This window comes from Cicer arietinum, chromosome 6 (assembly GCF_000331145.2).
Source record: "Cicer arietinum cultivar CDC Frontier isolate Library 1 chromosome 6, Cicar.CDCFrontier_v2.0, whole genome shotgun sequence".
Taxonomy (NCBI): domain Eukaryota; kingdom Viridiplantae; phylum Streptophyta; class Magnoliopsida; order Fabales; family Fabaceae; genus Cicer; species Cicer arietinum.
Window position 1 is genome coordinate 20,719,158 of NC_021165.2, and position 18,579 is coordinate 20,737,736.

Sequence of the window (18,579 nt, forward strand, 5' to 3'; positions counted from 1 at the left end):
TGAACGAAAGAGTTGGGGGAAGGACTAGTAGAGATTTAGTGTGGTGGAAAGATATTCCAAAGATGGACAATGGGTGTATAGGTGATTAGGTTAGTTGATTTTTCTATCAATGTAGTTAAACTGGTTGATAATGGTAGAAACACATTTATTTTTTAGGATGATCATTGACTGGAGTCTAGTTTTAAGGGATTTACTTAGTAGATTATACAGTGTGACAAATGATAAAAATGTGTCTTTTTTTGATATGTTGAGAGATGTGGATGGGGTGGTGGGCTCGGAGGCATCCACTCTTCCAATGGAAGGAGGATCTGATTGCAGAGTGTGATGTATTTTTTGGTGTCGAAATTACGATCAAATGAACTTATCAAAGGTTGGTGGAAGACCTTGACCTGAACGATTCACCCTTGTATGATGTTTTTTGTAAAAAGTTGATTTCGTCGAAGGTGTCTTTATTTGTGTTGGCGATTCCTTTTGATAAACTATCCATGAAGGATAACCTTCTTAAATATTGTGTGGTCAATTTGAAGTATCAACTTTGTAGTGGTGGACGTGACTTTGAAGAAACATCTCAACATTTATTCATTGATTGTCTAATGTATGGAATATTTTGGGTTTGGTGATTAATATTTTGGATATTAGTTGTGATGCCCAATAATCTTGTTGGTCATGTGCATGCCTTTTTTGAAAAAAAAAGAAGGATTCACTATCAATTACAAATTGTGTGGATGTATTCGTTTGATCTTTATGAAAAACTAAAAATTCTCAAATATTTTTTTTAAAAGGTTATTATCGCTATTAGTATGCTTGAATATATTAAATTACAATTTTGGTGGTGACTATAAGCAAATGTTTCAATTATGAGTTCAACCATTGATGACTAATCCTATGCTATGTTTTAGTGTTTTCTTTGATATTTTTTGGTGTCCTTATTTTTTATTTTAAAAGTTGAGTTCACAATTTAAAATTTGATTTTATAATTGATAATCGTATTTTTAATATTTGAGAAATGTTAACAAATATACGATGATATTCGTTAAGAATTCAAATATAAGAAAAAATAAAAAGTTTACAATTCAAACTTTAAAATTGTAAAGAATAAGATTTTCACCCAAAATTTGTGTTTGGACTCGTTTATTTCCACATACTCTTAAGTTAACTAGTAATAAATTCTTGAAATGCCAAGTTTTAGCGGCGAAGGAGGAGCGTGGGGTGCGTGAGCGCGTACGTCATAAGCGAACAATAACACTTGGGAATATGTTCGTGGTAAGCACGTGGCTGCGCATACACAAGATACAAAACCAACTTTGCCATCGCCTTTTCAATCAAACCAACAATACAATTTTCATTTCGCCATTTGAAAGTAATAATTCACACTACTATAAGTTGTGTTATCTAAATACTTAAACTTAAAAATTTACAGAAATTACGGATATTATTATTGTGTAGTAGCATCAAATAGCACTCACACACTGTTCTCCTTCTTTTCTTTTCATTCTGAGAAACAACGCAACCATAAACCCTCTTCCTCTTCTTCATTCTTTTTCCCTTTCCAATTTTCACTCTTCGTTGCTCAGCAACTCATGACGACGTCGTTCGCAGCAGCGGCACTCAGGGACCCCAAGCTTCAGATCCCGACCTACCATGGTTTAAGGTCCTCATCCGCCGCATCTTCTCTCACTCGCAATGTTCTCTCCGTTCCTTCATCCACTCGCTCCTCCTCATCCCTCATACGAGCTGTTTCCACGGTTTCTATTCATCATCTCACCCTTCCTTATTTCATTTCATTTTTCATGTTTAACATTACTAATGTATTCTCATTTATGCTTTTTCAATAATCCACGATTATTAATTACTCATTTCTTCGATAATACTTCGGTTACTCTCTAATTAAACTTTAATTGGTAGTTCCGTTAATGTTTTAAAGAGAAACGAAATATAAACAAAACTTTTATATCAAAAGTTGATGAATGTATGTAGTCTAAAATATACACCAAATACATCCACCTTTCAGATAATTTTTTTGTTTATATTTTATTTTAGAGTATGATTTTTTATTTTATTTTTTAAAGTAAGTAATTATAATGTGGTAGCTAGACTTTGGATTCTGGAATGTTGAGTTTCATTTTCATGAGTTTATGAACTTGTTGTTGTTGTGGTTGAAATTTCTTTGTAGCCTGCTAAGTCTGAAACTGCCACTGAGAAGAGAAGCAAAGTTGAGATATTTAAGGAACAAAGCAATTTTATTAGATATCCTCTTAACGAGGATATGTTGACAGATGCACCTAATTTAAGCGAACCTGCTACACAGTTGATCAAGTTTCATGGCAGTTATCAACAGTACAACAGAGACGAGCGTGGCTCTAGAACTTACTCGTTTATGATACGTACTAAGAACCCATGTGGTAAAGTTTCAAACCAACTTTACTTGACCATGGATGATCTTGCTGATCAGTTTGGAATTGGGACGCTTCGTTTGACTACTAGACAAACTTTTCAGCTCCATGGTGTGGTTAAGAAGGACCTTAAAACGGTTATGGGTACCATTATTAGAAATATGGGCTCAAGTCTCGGTGCGTGTGGTGACCTCAATAGGAATGTGCTTGCTCCTGCTGCTCCAATTAAGAGGAAAGATTACCTCTTTGCTCAAGAAACTGCAGAGAACATTGCTGCACTTTTGACTCCTCAATCTGGTTTCTATTATGATATTTGGGTAGATGGGGAAAGAATTATGTCAGCAGAACCTCCTGAGGTAGTTCAGGCACGAAATGACAATTCTCATGGAACAAACTTCCCAGATTCACCTGAGCCTATCTATGGAACTCAGTTCTTGCCGAGGAAATTCAAAATTGCAGTTACCGTGCCGACTGATAACTCTGTGGATATTCTCACAAATGATATTGGTGTTGTTGTTGTTACCGATGATGATGGGGAACCTCAAGGGTTCAACTTATATGTAAGATAAATTTAAATAACTGTTGATTGAATGATTTTTCTGCTATCAGGATAGCTGAGTAACTGGGATCTTGTAATTATTGTTTGCAGGTTGGTGGTGGGATGGGAAGAACACATAGGTTAGAATCCACTTTTCCTCGCTTGGCTGAACCATTGGGTTATGTGCCAAAAGAGGATATTTTGTATGCAGTGAAAGCAATTGTTGTTACACAACGAGAAAATGGGAGAAGAGATGACCGCAAGTACAGTAGAATGAAATATCTGATTGACTCTTGGGGAATAGAAAAGTTCAGAAATGTAGTTGAGCAATACTATGGCAAGAAGTTCGAACCTTTCCGCAGCTTGCCAGAATGGGAATTCAAAAGTTATCTTGGATGGCATCAGCAGGTTGGTTCTCTAGATGAGTGAAGAATATCAATGTATATATGCTTGCTTGTAGTTACACTTTATACTATTGTTTGTTGATGCACGCCATTCGTGATTCATAGTTACATAGACTTTTAAGTTCCAAATGATGAGAAAGTTGGTGAATAAGTTTTTGACATGTTTGATGTCTTTTCATGGATTTAATAGCTGATATGACAATAATGGATTTCATGCATGCCATCTCACCTGCAAAGTGTACACTTGTTTCAGTTCTGTTTTACCTGAAAAGGTATGCTAGGCATAACATAGAAACAGACAAAATATATGGACGAGTAGTTAAATGAAGTTAATAGTTAGTTCTGATGTTTTGTAGATTTTGGTTACCCCATTTAACTGTAAATGTGCATATAAATTTTTTGATGTGTGACTATGAGAGAACTACAGTAAAATCTCCTTTATGTGGCTAAGTTATCTGCAGGTACCCCATTCTTTGGTGATACATTCTTTGTAGCTCCATGTTCTTATGTGCTTATTGAATTTTATCTTCCAGGGAGATGGTGGATTATATTGTGGGCTTCATGTTGACAGTGGTCGTATTGGTGGAAAAATGAAAACGGCATTGAGGGAGGTTATTGAGAAGTATCATTTGAATGTTAGGATCACTCCAAATCAGAACATCATATTGACTGATATTCGTGCTGCCTGGAAACGTCCCATCACTACCATTCTTTCTCAGGCCGGTCTGCTGGTGAGGTTTTCCAGCTTAATTTTAACAGATTAAGAGATCATACCCTTGCCCTAATTGTTTGTGTTAAGCTGTATTTGTTAATAAAATATTGAATTCACTTGTCTCTACTCGTTTGACATTTGATATTGTTTGTTAGCCCTACATTGTGTCATTTAGAGGTCATAATTAGTAGTTTCATCCTTTCACTGCGTTGCGTTTAGAAACATGTAAATTATTCTTACATGCCCCCACAGTATATTAACTATTCCGTTATAACAGGGATATCCATTTGTATTTTTTTGGTGCTTAAAAATCTGATTAGCTGCTGCTTCTGTGATGACCTAATTTTTATAGGTGTACTGGGGAAATGTTTTCCACTCACTTATTTTTACTGATGCTTTTGTATAAGGAATTGTGGGATCCATTTTTAAGAAATAATCTAAGTTACCCTAAATTACTCTTAGATAAAATCAATATATTACGAGATATTTTAATATATTCTAACAGAAGTTTACTTTGTTATATTTGGTTGAACATTGGTTAGTTTTTTTAAGACCACTTTTGCCTGACTTCATTCTAATTGTTAGTTATTTTTTACTTTTAATTATTTTACTTTTCTTTTTCCCTTCTATGATATTGCTGTTTTTCATTATTAGATCTATAATGACCATGTTTTTCTGTGAATAGCAACCTAAATATGTAGATCCCCTTAATGTAACGGCAATGGCATGCCCTGCTTTCCCATTATGTCCCCTGGCAATTACTGAAGCTGAACGTGGGATACCAAATATTCTTAAGCGGATTCGAGCCATGTTTGAGAAGGTATTGCTGCCAGACAAAAGTTTAGTACTGAAGTAAATGACACTACTGATATAATGGAGATCACTAATTAGGAAACTTTTTAATTACCTCTTCCCAATTCAGGTTGGTCTGAAGTATAACGAATCTGTGGTTGTAAGGATAACTGGCTGCCCTAATGGTTGTGCTAGACCGTATATGGCTGAACTTGGACTGGTTGGTGACGGCCCAAATAGTTATCAGGTTTGTTAATCAGTGGCTCAACCCACTTATGGTTACTAGAAAATTCCAAAAATTCGTCTTGACCACCTTTCTCTCTCCCTCCTTCCTGATACAGGTTTGGCTTGGAGGAAGCAGTGCCCAAACATCATTAGCTCGAAGTTTCATGGACAAGGTGAAGCTTCAAGACCTTGAAAAAGTTTTGGAGCCATTGTTTTATCATTGGAAGCAAAAGCGTCAATCTAAAGAATCATTTGGCAACTTCACAACCCGAGTGGTAACTTTTGACCTATATACTTTTTGTTTGCATATTGAAGCCTTCTTTTTAACTTTGTTTTTAATATTGGAGGTGATTATTGTGAGTCATGAGTATGTTTGTGGCCAAAATGATACCATTTTCTGTTTATAGGGATTTGAGAAGCTTAAAGAATATATTGAGAAATGGGAGGGTCCAGTAGTAGCACCATCACGCCACAACCTGAAGCTTTTTACCGATAAGGAGACATACGAAGCAATCGATGAGTTAGCTAAGCTTCAAAACAAGACTGCTCATCAGTTGGCCATAGAAGTTATCCGCAATTATGTTGCTTCCAACCAAAATGGAAAAGGTGAATTTTAATTGACTTGGCTAATGAAGATGTACCTGATGTTACATTTTGGTTGACTGGAATGGCGACTGAGCAAAACTCTCAGTGCTGTTACTGTGTGGTAACCCTGAGGCTAGACTAATTAATGTTTGGTTTTATCATTTTTGTATAAAACAAGCTTTCAGCTAGAGTCTTTTGGTGCTTAATTTTCATTGAGTTTTTCTGAAGACAAAAAATAAGCCTTTCTGTAATATTTTTTTTGGGTTTTCCACAACTTTTGGTTTTTCGTCTTCAATTAATCCTGTTTGATAAGATCTGTTACTCAGTTTTGTTTTTGCTCCAATAATAAAGTTCATCAATCAGGATTTATTAATTGTAATAATATTAGTGATTAGCTACATATTATGGTGCATTTGGGAACCATATGATGTGTTATAGCTGGAATGCAAGTATTTCATTTATCATGATCTATGTGCACGTACTCAGTTTTTATAAAGACGATTTTGGTTCATTGAGCATGTGTTTGAGTTCGATCTTTCAATTGTGTCTATTTTTTGGGAGGTTTTTATTTTTTATTTTATTTTATCTTTGACAATACTAACAGAAATTGATACAAGAACAGCTTAATAGAATGTAAATTGATGAAAATGACTTTGATGTAGAAATAAATGACAGAATATGAAAAACACGAGACAATTGACTAATTATAAATGTGCAAGTAAATAAACTGAGGAGAACTAAATTTGACAACAGCAGATTGGCAAGACAGGAAATTGACGAGTACTATGATCTCCATTGCATTGTGACATTGTCTCTTAATTTGTTCATTGTGAGTTTCTTGAGTGGTCATCACATGCCACATGCTCCAATGTCCGTTCCTTAAAATGAATCCCTTAAGTGGCCTCCACTAATCCAATTTTAATACTTTAATATTTGCACTTAAATTTATTTCAAATTAAAATATTAATTTAATTTTTTAAAACAACAAAGATCATGTAGAGTTATTTAAATATTTTGACTATTGTGTTCATATAAATATATTGACTTGTCTCGGATATCTTAGATACTTCTATTGGGAAGATGTGTTAGGCAACACTGTCTTCGAATTTTGTTGGAAATTCAACTTTGTTTACCTAATTGGCATCTAACTTCTTGGTTATAAGAAGAAGACAAATTGTAACGGTAACATTATGAAACTCTTCATGCGGCAAAAATAAATACTATATAGTATTAGTATAATATGTAGGGTACTACAATTCATCGGACAACATGGTCTAAATGCAAGATAAAGGATTATTATACCAAGCTGAAAAAAGAAGAAGCGTTTCTACTTTCTACCCTCCCTCCGTATAAATCACCTATAAAAAATTTACGTTAAAAATCTTATTGTAAAATAGAGTTCAAATAAGTTTTTTTTTGCGCCTAATTATAAGCAAAAAATACATATTTAGAATAAATAATTAAGTGAATTTATTTTTTAATTCATGTAAAAAAATAAATACATTTATTAATCGGTGGACATCTTCTCATAATAGTAGAGTGTTTGAATAAAATAATTAAAAATTCTAAGCAATTAAAATATTTCTACAATTCTACTGTATTCCCTTCATTTATAAATTATGTTGTTTGGATTGAACAATTCTAAATTTTTGTAAGAAATTTGTTAAGCATGTCCTAAAATTTATAAAAAAAATATTATTAAAAAATTTTAGAAATTTGCAAGAGTTGTTTTAAAATCAGAAACTAAAAATGAAAATGAAAATTTTTCAAGGACTAAAAGATGAAGAACATTTTTACAAGGACTAAAAATAAAATAGTAAAATTTTATAGGGACTAAAAACTTGTTTAACATATTTATAAATTTCAAAAGTTTTGGGGCGAACATGAAAATTTAATATGGGTCAAAACTGAAATTTTGAAAAGTTGGAGCACTGTTTTTGCAATTTTTAGGGACCAAAATGTAAATTTGAATATTTTATAGAGACCAATTGTCAAAAAATAAATTTTTTATTGGGGATAATATGTAAATTTTAAAATATATAGAGACAATTATAAATATAAAAATATTATAGACTCTTTTGAGATTTATGTATTAAAAGGTGAAAACAGAGTTTCAAATTCTTTATTTTTATGTGGTATTTGAATTTTCTTATATTTAGCTCGGATTAAATGCCTAAGAAAATTATTTTAAAAGTTCTTCAAATTCATTATCCAGATAAGACAATTTATGTGGAACAACTTGAATTACCCTAAAAAATTATATTCTCTCAAAAAAAATATTCATCATCCAAACACATTCTTATAAGGATGTTTTTGGAACAATGACATTAAATGTGGATAAAATAATTGACATTTTCTTATATATATGAGTCAAACTAATGCATGCATTCTTCTTCTTATAATTACGGCAAAAATGATTATCATATAATATTATATTATCAAAAAAAGTCACGTTAAATCATAAAAAAATTATTTTGTTAAAAACGTTAATATAAAATAATCATTTAAGTAAGTTTATAAATCATTCAAATTTTTTAAAATGGTAGGTCATTATAGATTTGACGGTAATCATAAATACAAATCATTATATATTTACATTATAAGAATTATAAAAAATGTTGTATATTTAAGATTCGAGTGATCACTTTGAGTGAACAAAAATAAGAGGTGAATTACTCTAATAGTCGTTTAAGTTTTTAAAACATCAGATTAATCATCTAATGGTCTCTCGTTGAGCATAATAAAAATGTCTAACTCTTAACATTTTATTAATTCATAAACAAAAATTAGACACATTCATCAATTAATTTAGTGCTTAATAACCAATTGATTGACTATCATCGATATATAAATAATTAATTAAATATATAAATAATTAATTAAATAATTAATCTAACATATCAATCCTACCCAAAAAAAAAAAAGTCCTTATTATATGTGATTATTCAAAACCAAACTCGACTCAACCATTTTCTAACTTAAAGAGTCATAAGATAATTTGCTAATTTGAGAGAATTGAAGTGAAAAAGAAATAATGATAACAAAAATTAACTATTAATTGCTGGCTATTTAAAAAAAATACAATTTATAACTTAAATACTATTCAAGGCTTTACTTTAATAATAAATAAAATGTGATTTTTAAATAAAATAAAATAAAATATGGTTTCCTTAAATTCAAAGTCCAGACTATTTAAAAAGGGAGAAAGAAGCAAAATCGATGGTGAATTCAAAACCATGCATGATAAAACAGCTTATGACAAAAACAAAAATAGAGGAAGAGGAAACAGTTGAAATTGGAAATGTAACTAAAGCACTTCGATACATGTTCCACCCTGGCCGTGGTGTATTTAAACATATTGGTCCAGATCTTACTTGATCCACCTATATATTTAAGCCAATGTGTTAGTGGGGTTTGGTTTCTTTTAAATTGGAAATGATAATAACCAATCAAACACAATCAGATACCCAAGAGATTCTCACTCCTATTGTGTGTTCTTGAGAGATTCATTTTAACCTTAGTTTTTCTATTTTTCAAAATATCAGTGCATACTTGCACGTTACTCCATGGAAAATTTTGTACGTGTGTGGATATTATATTCTTTTATAAAGTATAGTGGAAATTTATAAATTATATATGCAACAATGCATAGTACATACCTATATAAAATATTTTAATTACTGTTAGTTACTAGAGCTTACTAATCAAAAGTGTAATAATATTATTAATTTTGTTAGACACAATTCAGTTGGTACTGTAGGAAACTTTCGGTTTTCAGATGAATATTTGCGGCCAATTTTTTTTTTTAGTAGATCAGAATTCTCAAAAAGTTATTCGAAAATTGAAATAAAAAAAAATTAGTTCATTTCCTAAGTTTTTATTTCTCAAAAATTAACTATTTTCTTGTAATATTGAATACTTTTGATGATGTATATTTGGGATGAGGATATGCCACTCATATTAGAGTAGATTTATTGTAAATGATGCTATCAAAGTTATTTAAAAAGCTACTTAGTTAAAGAGGTCAAACATATATTACTAGAAAAATAGTTTTTAGTTTATTAAACCAATCTATTCAATAAGTAAATATTATACCTAAAACAAGTTTTTGGATATAATATGGTTTGTATACCTATATATAAAAAATAATTTATTTATTAAAATTAATATTATAATTATACTTAATTTTATATTTTGGACTGAATCATGAATTTTAATTTGAAGTCATGAGTTTCTTTTGTATTCTTTTCTAATTAATATAGTAATATACTGTACCAAAAATATATATACCCTTGCTATATTTGTTCGGTATATACGGGAATATGAAGAAATTAAAAAATTAGATAAAAAAGAAAATAAATAAAAGACATGTATAGAAAATAATTAATTAGAATAATTATATACTATTGTATGGTGTAATTAAATGAAAAATAGAAAATACCTTGTCTTTTTTTTATTTAATTTCCACAATGAAAAGAATAATTTTTTTGACAGAAAATAATAAATTAATAATAGATAAATATATTATATCCCATCCTTCCTATGATTTTACATGTTCACAAAAGAAGGTTAAGAATATGTATTATTTTTTAAGAAATGTGTCACACCCCTACTTCAATTATAATATGAATATTTTTATTTATTTTTACCAAATTATATATCAATCTATATGAGAATAAAAAGAGTACATTTACCCGATCATTGGATTGTTATCATTGTACATCACCTATTATATCATATTGATCCAAGTCAAAATCCATATTGCTAAACCATTCAAGTGTTGTAAATTGAAGAAAGTGGTATACTTTCTTCAAGTGTTGTAAATTGAGGAAAGTGGTGTTCTTTCTTCAAGTTTTGTAAACTAAGATAGTGGTGTGCTATCTTAGGGTGATTGTTAGGAGTTTGTAAGAAAGGTCCTAGGGTGGGACTTGTACTTATTCTAACAATAGTGGAAAATCTCTTGTGGTGTGCAAGAGGACTGGATGTACCCTTGGTGATAAGGGGGAACCAGGATAATATCTTTGTGTTCTTTATTTTTCTGCCATTTATTTTTTCCATACACTATCTTAAATCAGAAAAATCAAACACTAAATCTCTAAAAACAAGAAAATTTCTAAACACCTAACTCACCCTCACTCTTAGGCGCACTCATGTACTAACAATTGGTATCAGAGCGGGTTAAGGTAACTTACTCCTCGATCAAATATACATGGCTTCCGCACAACCTGTTTTTAGAGATGGTGGTAGCACTACCAAGCCACCATGTTTTGTTGGAGAGCACTACGATTTTTGGAAAATCTGTATGCAAGCGTATCTCGAAGCACAAGGAGACGACATATGGGATGCAGTTGAAAATGGTCCTCACATTCCAAAAACTGTCATCAATAACAAAGAAGTAATAAAGATAAAAAATTCTTGAACTGATGAGGATAAAAGAAAAGTGCTTTTCGATAAAAAGGCTAAGAATATATTACAATCTGCACTAGGAATGGATGAGTTTTTCCTCATATCTCACTGTAAAACAGCAAAAGAAATATGAGATACGCTGGAAATAACTCATGAAGGCACCATTGAGGTAAAAAGATCTAAACTCAACACACTATCACAAGAATATGAGTTGTTTCGAATGCAGCCCAGAGAGTCTATTCTAGACTTGCAGAAAAGGTTCTCCCACTTAACAAATCACTTGACAGCACTTGGAAAAATCTTCACCAATGATGAACTAAATCTAAAAGTACTAAGGTCATTGACAAGGGCCTGGCAACCAAAAGTTACAGCAATATCCGAAAAGAAAAGCCTATCCAAAATGTCTCTTTCTGCACTATTTGGAAAACTTCAAGAGCACGAAATCGAACTTGGAAGGCTAGAACAAAATGAAAGTCAAGAAAAGAAGAACAAAAATATTGCGTTAAAGACTGAATCAAGAGAACAAAGCAAAGAGAATGATTCAGATGAAGATGAAAATATTATCCTTCTTGTTAAGAAATTTGGTAAATTTCTTAAAAACGACAGAACATTCAAAAAGAAAAGCTTCAAGAAGAAAGATAATTCTACATCAAATCAAAATTTCACTTGCTTCGAATGTGGAAAACAAGGACATATTAAAGCAGACTGCCCAAATATTGCTAAGAAGAATTTCAACAGAAAGAAAGACTTCAAGAAGGCATACATAGCTTGGGAAGACAATGAAGTAAGTTCATCTTCAGAAACAGAAAGTGAAGAATGCGCCAATGTTGCATTAATGGCCTCGCATCAATCAGATGAAAAAGAGGTTAGTAATATAGACTCTCCTCATTATAATAAGACTAATAATGAATTAATTATAGAATACAATGATGCTCAAAACGCAATAAAGGAATTACTTATTGAATGTAAAGATCTGTGTAAACTAGTATCAACACAAAAGAAACAAATCTCAAGTTTACAAGAAAAAGTTGATATTATGGAGAAAAATTCTGAAAAACTAAAACAGAATTTTGCATGCAATAAATGTGATTCCCTCTCTTTCAAAATTGTTCAATTAAATAGGGTGATTGAACGATACGAAAAGGGACAATTAGGATTGAAAAATGTTTTAAATATGCAAAGATACTCGAATGACAAAAGTGGTCTTGGATATTCAAAATTTGATAAACCAAATTTGAACAAAACTATTTTTGTTAAAGCAAGTAGTCAATCTAATCAAGAAAAGATTATACTTATGAAAAAGGATGATCTTTATAATAAGAAAATTATTCAAAATAAATCTCATACATATGCTACTAATAGTAGATTTAATCCTACTTGTTCTTATTGTGGTCTTCATGGTCATACACCTAATACATGTCATATTAGAAACATTAGTGTTCCAAGAGGGCATTACATATGGATAAAGAAAGGTACTAATACAAGGTATTGATACTTTGTAATTCATTTCTCTTCAAGATCTAAAATCTTCACTTAATATGTTGATAAAATTGATTCATTGATGTTTCTGTACTTTGTAATTATGAATATGTGCTTTACATGTGGATTTTTTTTAAAATTCGTTTTAAAACAAATTTCTAATATTGTATTCTAATATATATTCGCGATTTTCCCTATAGATGCTTAGTATTTTGTTTGTTGTTTTTTTTTTCTTTTTGATCAAGTCAAAAGGGAGAGAAAATTGGTATGTTGTTTTGGTATATTTTTGTTAAAAACTTTTGTAGGTCTTCAAAATGTTTAAAATATGATGACATGAACTCAAGCTCAAAGGGGGAGTAAACATGTATTACGGGGGAGAAAGATTAAAACGATCAAACACTTTGAAGTCACAACAACAACAAGGTTTTGTCATTATCAAAAAGGGGGAGAATGTAAAATACATGTTTTTGATGAAGACAATGAATGACCAAGGAAAGTGATCAAGTTGCAAGCTCAAAAAGAAGTCAAACATCAAAGACAACTATGGTCAAATATGCTAGAAGTTTTATAATGTAAAGGTACATGATGCAATCTAATATTCGTATATTTCAAATGCACATGAGAACCTTTCATTTTAGCATATGCATCAAAAGGATTTTCAAAAAGTAAAAATATATAAATAATGTTTGAAAATAATATTTTTGACAAAATACAAAGCAAGTCAGAAGCAAAAGTCTCAAAGTTGTATTCGACTACGACTATGTGTAGTCGAATACACATCAAGTCAGTGGCCAAAATCCTCATATATGTATTCGACTACAACCTTTTGTAGTCGAATACAAAGTAAGTCAGTGGCAAATTTTCACTAATCTGTATTCGACTACACACATGTGTATTCGAATACAAGGTGTAATTTTTGAATATTTTTGAACGTTACAAAGATGTGTATTCGAATACACACATCCTGTATTCGAATACAACTGGAAGCAATACAATTTTTCAGATCTGGAATGGCTCCAAATCATTGTATTCTTTCATCAAACATCTTGGATCAATGACCACGAATCTGAAGAGATGTTTATGGAGTATAAATACCCCATAACTTCAGATCAAACAACAACCAAACCTTGAACAAACTTTGAACAAACTTTCTAAAATGTTTTGATTTATTCAAAGTTTCACTTTTATATTTCAAGTACAGATTTTACATTTTCATATCATTGAGAAAAGTTCTCTAGTGTACTTGAAATTGTATTGGATTGTTATCATTGTACATCACCTATTATATCATATTGATCCAAGTCAAAATCCATATTGCTAAACCATTCAAGTGTTGTAAATTGAAGAAAGTGGTATACTTTCTTCAAGTGTTTTAAATTGAGGAAAGTGGTGTTCTTTCTTCAAGTTTTGTAAACTAAGATAGTGGTGTGCTATCTTAGGGTGATTGTTAGGAGTTTGTAAGAAAGGTCCTAAGGTGGGACTTGTACTTATTCTAACAATAGTAGAAAATCTTTTGTGGTGTGCAAGAGGACTGGATGTACCCTTGGTGATAAGGGGGAATCAGGATAATATCTTTGTGTTCTTTATTTTTCTGCCATTTATCTTTTCCATACACTATCTTAAATCAGAAAAATCAAACACTAAATCTCTAAAAACAAAAAAATTTCTAAACACCTAACTCACCCTCACTCACCCTCACTCTTAGGCGCACTCCTGTACTAACAAGAAGGTTAAGAATATGTATTATTTTTTAAGAAATGTGTCACACCCCTACTTCAATTATAATATGAATATTTTTATTTATTTTTACCAAATTATATATCAATCTATATGAGAATAAAAAGAGTACATTTACCCGATCATAACTTACCACAACATCATATAATTAGATATCCGTTGTTTTTATACAATACGATGTGAATGAAATAGTCAAAATTGAACATCACTATCCTATTTTTAAATCGTATTATGACAAAAGTAAAAGCTCTAGAATCGTATAATAGCTTGCTTCAACAACGACAAAAATAAAATAAAAAAATCGCATTACAGCTTGTTGAGGGTACTGAGAACACGATCATAATACACTAATTTTTATTTTGCGCAAGATTTATAATAATAATTTCTAATATTATTAGTATTTTCAATTTTTAACTATTCTATTCTAATCACTAAACCAATTTTATATTTCTAAATAATAATACACTTATTAGAATACATATTACCATCCTAATTTCTTTTTATTATCTTTTTATATACAAAATTTCTTTCGACTTTTTTCCAACCATATTAATTATTTTTTAATTCACATAATTTAATATTAATTTGTCATACTATTTTTCTTCCATTGACGTAGAATTAGTGTATGAATTTAAAAGATATTAAAGAAACAGACCGACAGTATAAGAAGAAAAAGAATCCAAAATGCATGGCCTTACCTTAAACGGCACGGACCACTTATATTTATCACTCACTGACAATTTGTGTGACTCTCCTTTAAAACATGCGCTTACAAACTCTATTCTTTTTTAGTAAGCTACTCTAAGATAAAATATTAACAGAAACAACCAATTAAATAATTGATGTTTGGATTTAAGACAGATATATTCATTTTTAAAGTATTTTCTTTATATTTTTTGGATAACTAAATTCTTAAAAGTGAAATAGTACCTCAATTTATAAAATAAAAAAAACTGTATAATTCAATGAACATAGATATCTGTTCTTAATCACATTTTAATAATTCACAATATTCAAATCTAAAATCTTATTTTAAAGATTGAAGTCCATAAAAATAAATAATCTTAATTATTCAAAGAATTTAGTTGAAAAATATTAAAGGTATCTCAGTTTTTTTTAAATATGCTTGGTTTTGAAACAAAAATAATATATTAAAATTACGGGTAATAAATAATCTTTTTCTTTAGAAATTGTGAAATAGCAAAAACATCTTTGTAAATAAGAAATATTAATTAAAATAATCCTTCTATTGATTTCTTCTTATAGGATATAAGATGAAACGTAACATACATATATCATACTCCACATAAATGTCGTATTAGTATCGCGTAATAAAAACCATTTTAAGCGACTATTTTCAAAGTTTACTTTTAAAAATACAAATTTTTATCAATTACTTCATTTTTACATCTCTCTTTTATTTCTCACTTGGTTATTTCTTTCCTTTTTTGTCGGTAGGTTTTTTCAATGAAATGTAATTATATTCGAAACACATCAAATATTAAATTTAAATATTTTTTAATGAAAATTCAAATTTAAATTTATCAGAGTGTGAGAGTTGAATATTTTATATACACATATTCTGATATTTAATGGATAGCATCAGTTTAGGCATAAGGGTGTTTGAAATGAATAGCAGTGAATTGAGGGAAAGGAAGGATATTTTGGGGGAAAAAACAGAGACAAACCAGAAAAAGTCTTTTTCAAATTCCCATGAAGAGACAGTGCCCGACGTTGGGAAATAAATAACACCCAAAAAACTCTCTCTCTCACACACAACATAGTAACGTTGTCATTAACAATACTCACACAAACCTTTCATTTCAAAATCTCTGTTCTTCCTCTTCACGAGGTTGCACGCCTATCACTTACTCACTGTTACTATTACCACCCCCCCCACTCTCCTTATTTCAACCCCCCTTCTTCTTCTTTCTTTTTCACTGCATGATAAAATGTCTACAAGAAGACCCAAATGGCACCACCATCCACCACCTCCTCCAACCCCAAGAATCCTCCATTTCCACCGCCGTCCTCGCCGGAGACCACCTTCCTCCTCCGCCGCCGGCACACGGAGGGATATCAACATGTTGGGGACTTTGTTTGATCGAGAGAAACGCGCACCTGATTCAGTTTCGATGAGTGTTCCAATAGTGCTGTTGGATCGTTGTGAAGAGAGGAGGGAGAGAGTTGTTATTGATGGGTCGGCGTTGGAGGAAGAGAAGTGGAAGTTTCAAGCGGAAATGTTGAGAGCAGAGTGTAATTTGTTGAGGATGGAGAAAGAGATTGCTGTTAACAAGTTACAAAGGACTCGTTCAAAGATGGAACGAACTCTAAGATCTGTTGTTCGTACTCTTGTTTCTGTTAGTTCCACTTTCCTCTTTGTTTTCTCATTCCAAATTTCATTTTCTATCATTGTCTTGTGTTATGTTATGTTATGCCTTGTTTGGACAAAATATTTTAATTAAGTCCTCATGTATAAGCTATTTTTATAACAAGATAAAATAAAAGTCAAACTATTTTCATATTAGCTATAAGCTTTTTTCATTAGTTATTATAGTACACTTAGGTAAAAATGTCGAAAAGTCATTAGTTGTTTCTATCAACTCTCTCTAATAGTCTCGCAACTCACAAGTGCTTATGTTAGTGGGTTAACACAAATAAGACAATCCAACTTATTTTTCATTTGGGTTTTTCTTTGAGCTTTCAAAATTGCATTTTGAGAGGTGTTTCTATATTATTTAGCTTAAAACACATCTTACTTAGGGCTTATTTGGATTGACTTATTTGAGTTTATGTAGTGACATAAATACTTGTAATATTGTTTGGGAGAGTTATGCAAACAAATTATGATATGTCTATATGCTAATTTGACTTTATTTTCAATAATCTCAATTGAATAATAGTTTTTGGAAACAATTTATAATTTATATGAACCCGTTTGACTTTATTTTATGGTTTGTTACATAAATAGGTACGGTGTGTTTGTCTAAGATATGTTATATTTTGGTGCAATTTCTAAGGGTAATTTTCCAATTTTTTTGAAAGTAGGGTAGTTATTGTAATAGCTGATGTAGTGAATTGGCCTAATCATGTCTCAAGTGGCTGATTGAATGTACTATTTGTCAGTGATTTCAGCTGCCTTGTGTTTTTGTATTTACTTTATGATGGTTTGCATGATTTGATTTTTAACTTAGAAAATGGAATGCAGGGGAGAATAAAGATTTGTGAAGGAAAAAATGTTGACATGGTTTTGGATGAAGAGATTCACGAGTTGACAGAGAAACTTAAGAAGTTGCAAAAGAGATCAGCAGTTAAGGATTTTGAGAGAAGGAATATCAGAAATTTTGACAAACAAGTCTGTGTTCTGCAGAGACGGCTCGAAAAGATTGGTGGAGGACCATCAGATGGCATATATTTGAGGGAGTTTGAAGAGATGGAAAATGTTAGCTTGTCAGTTAGAAGAAGTAGCAGATTTGAATGTGATGATAGTGTTGTTGCAAGTGGAAAACTGAATGTAAGTGAAAAAGTAACTACAGTGTTTTGCCTTATTGCCTTTTTTGGTGTTAGTTTCTCATGAATTTGATTGAACTTTAAAGGTGGAGATTCTGAGAAGGAAAATGGAGGGATTGTCAAAGGGGATATTATTACAAAGAATGGAAGAAGAATACAATTCAATGGTTTTGTCCACTGCCAGTAGTTCTCTTGCCAGTTCTGCTTCAACTTCCAAGAGAGTTGAATTTCAAGATTCATCTTCTTCCATAAGAGTACCTCATCAGGCATATCCTTGTTTTCTTTTCACTTCACTAGTTGATTGTAGATTATTAAATGCATTTTCAGTCCCCTATTTTCACTGATTCATGATTTTAGTCTCTTTGTTTCTAAATCCGAAAATATAGTCGACCAGTTTTTGTTGATATATCAAGTTGAATAATGAGTTGACAAGTCACCGGTGATCTGACATTTTTTTAGTAAGAAAAATATGGACATGAATTGATTTTGCATTTTTTTATAATATACCAAAATATAAAATTTCAGAATTGTCAACGCTTTTCAGTTAAAAAGACAACCTTTTTGGCTAACTGAATTGAAAGAGTGAATTCAATTCTTATTAAATTCTGCACTGACAAATCATGCAGGAAAAAGTGTCATATGAAGGGAACCTGTGTTCAGGACATTGCAAGACTATTGTAAGAAGAATAGTGGAGCAAGTTAGAGTTGAGACAGAACAATGGTCCCAAATGCAGGAGATGCTAGGTCAGGTTAGGGAAGAGATGGAGGGTCTTCAGGCTTCGCGAGATTTCTGGGAAG

General features: G+C 31.1%; 2 protein-coding genes across 2 annotated transcripts in view; both read left to right on the forward strand.

Moving 5' to 3' along the window:
• Positions 1 to 1,402: 1,402 nt before the first annotated feature.
• Positions 1,403 to 6,160, forward strand: LOC101496235 (sulfite reductase [ferredoxin], chloroplastic). Its single transcript, XM_004505566.4, has 8 exons — positions 1,403 to 1,745; positions 2,174 to 2,953; positions 3,043 to 3,339; positions 3,869 to 4,066; positions 4,733 to 4,867; positions 4,970 to 5,086; positions 5,181 to 5,339; positions 5,472 to 6,160. Exons 1-8 carry the CDS (start codon positions 1,581 to 1,583, stop codon positions 5,679 to 5,681), a joined length of 2,061 nt encoding a protein of 686 aa, XP_004505623.1. The 5' UTR covers positions 1,403 to 1,580; the 3' UTR covers positions 5,682 to 6,160.
• A 9,730-nt stretch (positions 6,161 to 15,890) lies between these two features.
• Positions 15,891 to 18,579, forward strand: part of LOC101502046 (uncharacterized) — a 3,751-nt gene continuing 1,062 nt past the window's right edge. Inside the window, exons 1-4 of the mRNA XM_073370433.1 lie at positions 15,891 to 16,631; positions 17,480 to 17,785; positions 17,868 to 18,047; positions 18,408 to 18,578. Coding sequence (XP_073226534.1) covers positions 16,224 to 16,631; positions 17,480 to 17,785; positions 17,868 to 18,047; positions 18,408 to 18,578 — 1,065 coding nt within the window. The 5' untranslated portion in view covers positions 15,891 to 16,223. The remainder of the gene's footprint in view (positions 16,632 to 17,479; positions 17,786 to 17,867; positions 18,048 to 18,407; position 18,579) is intronic.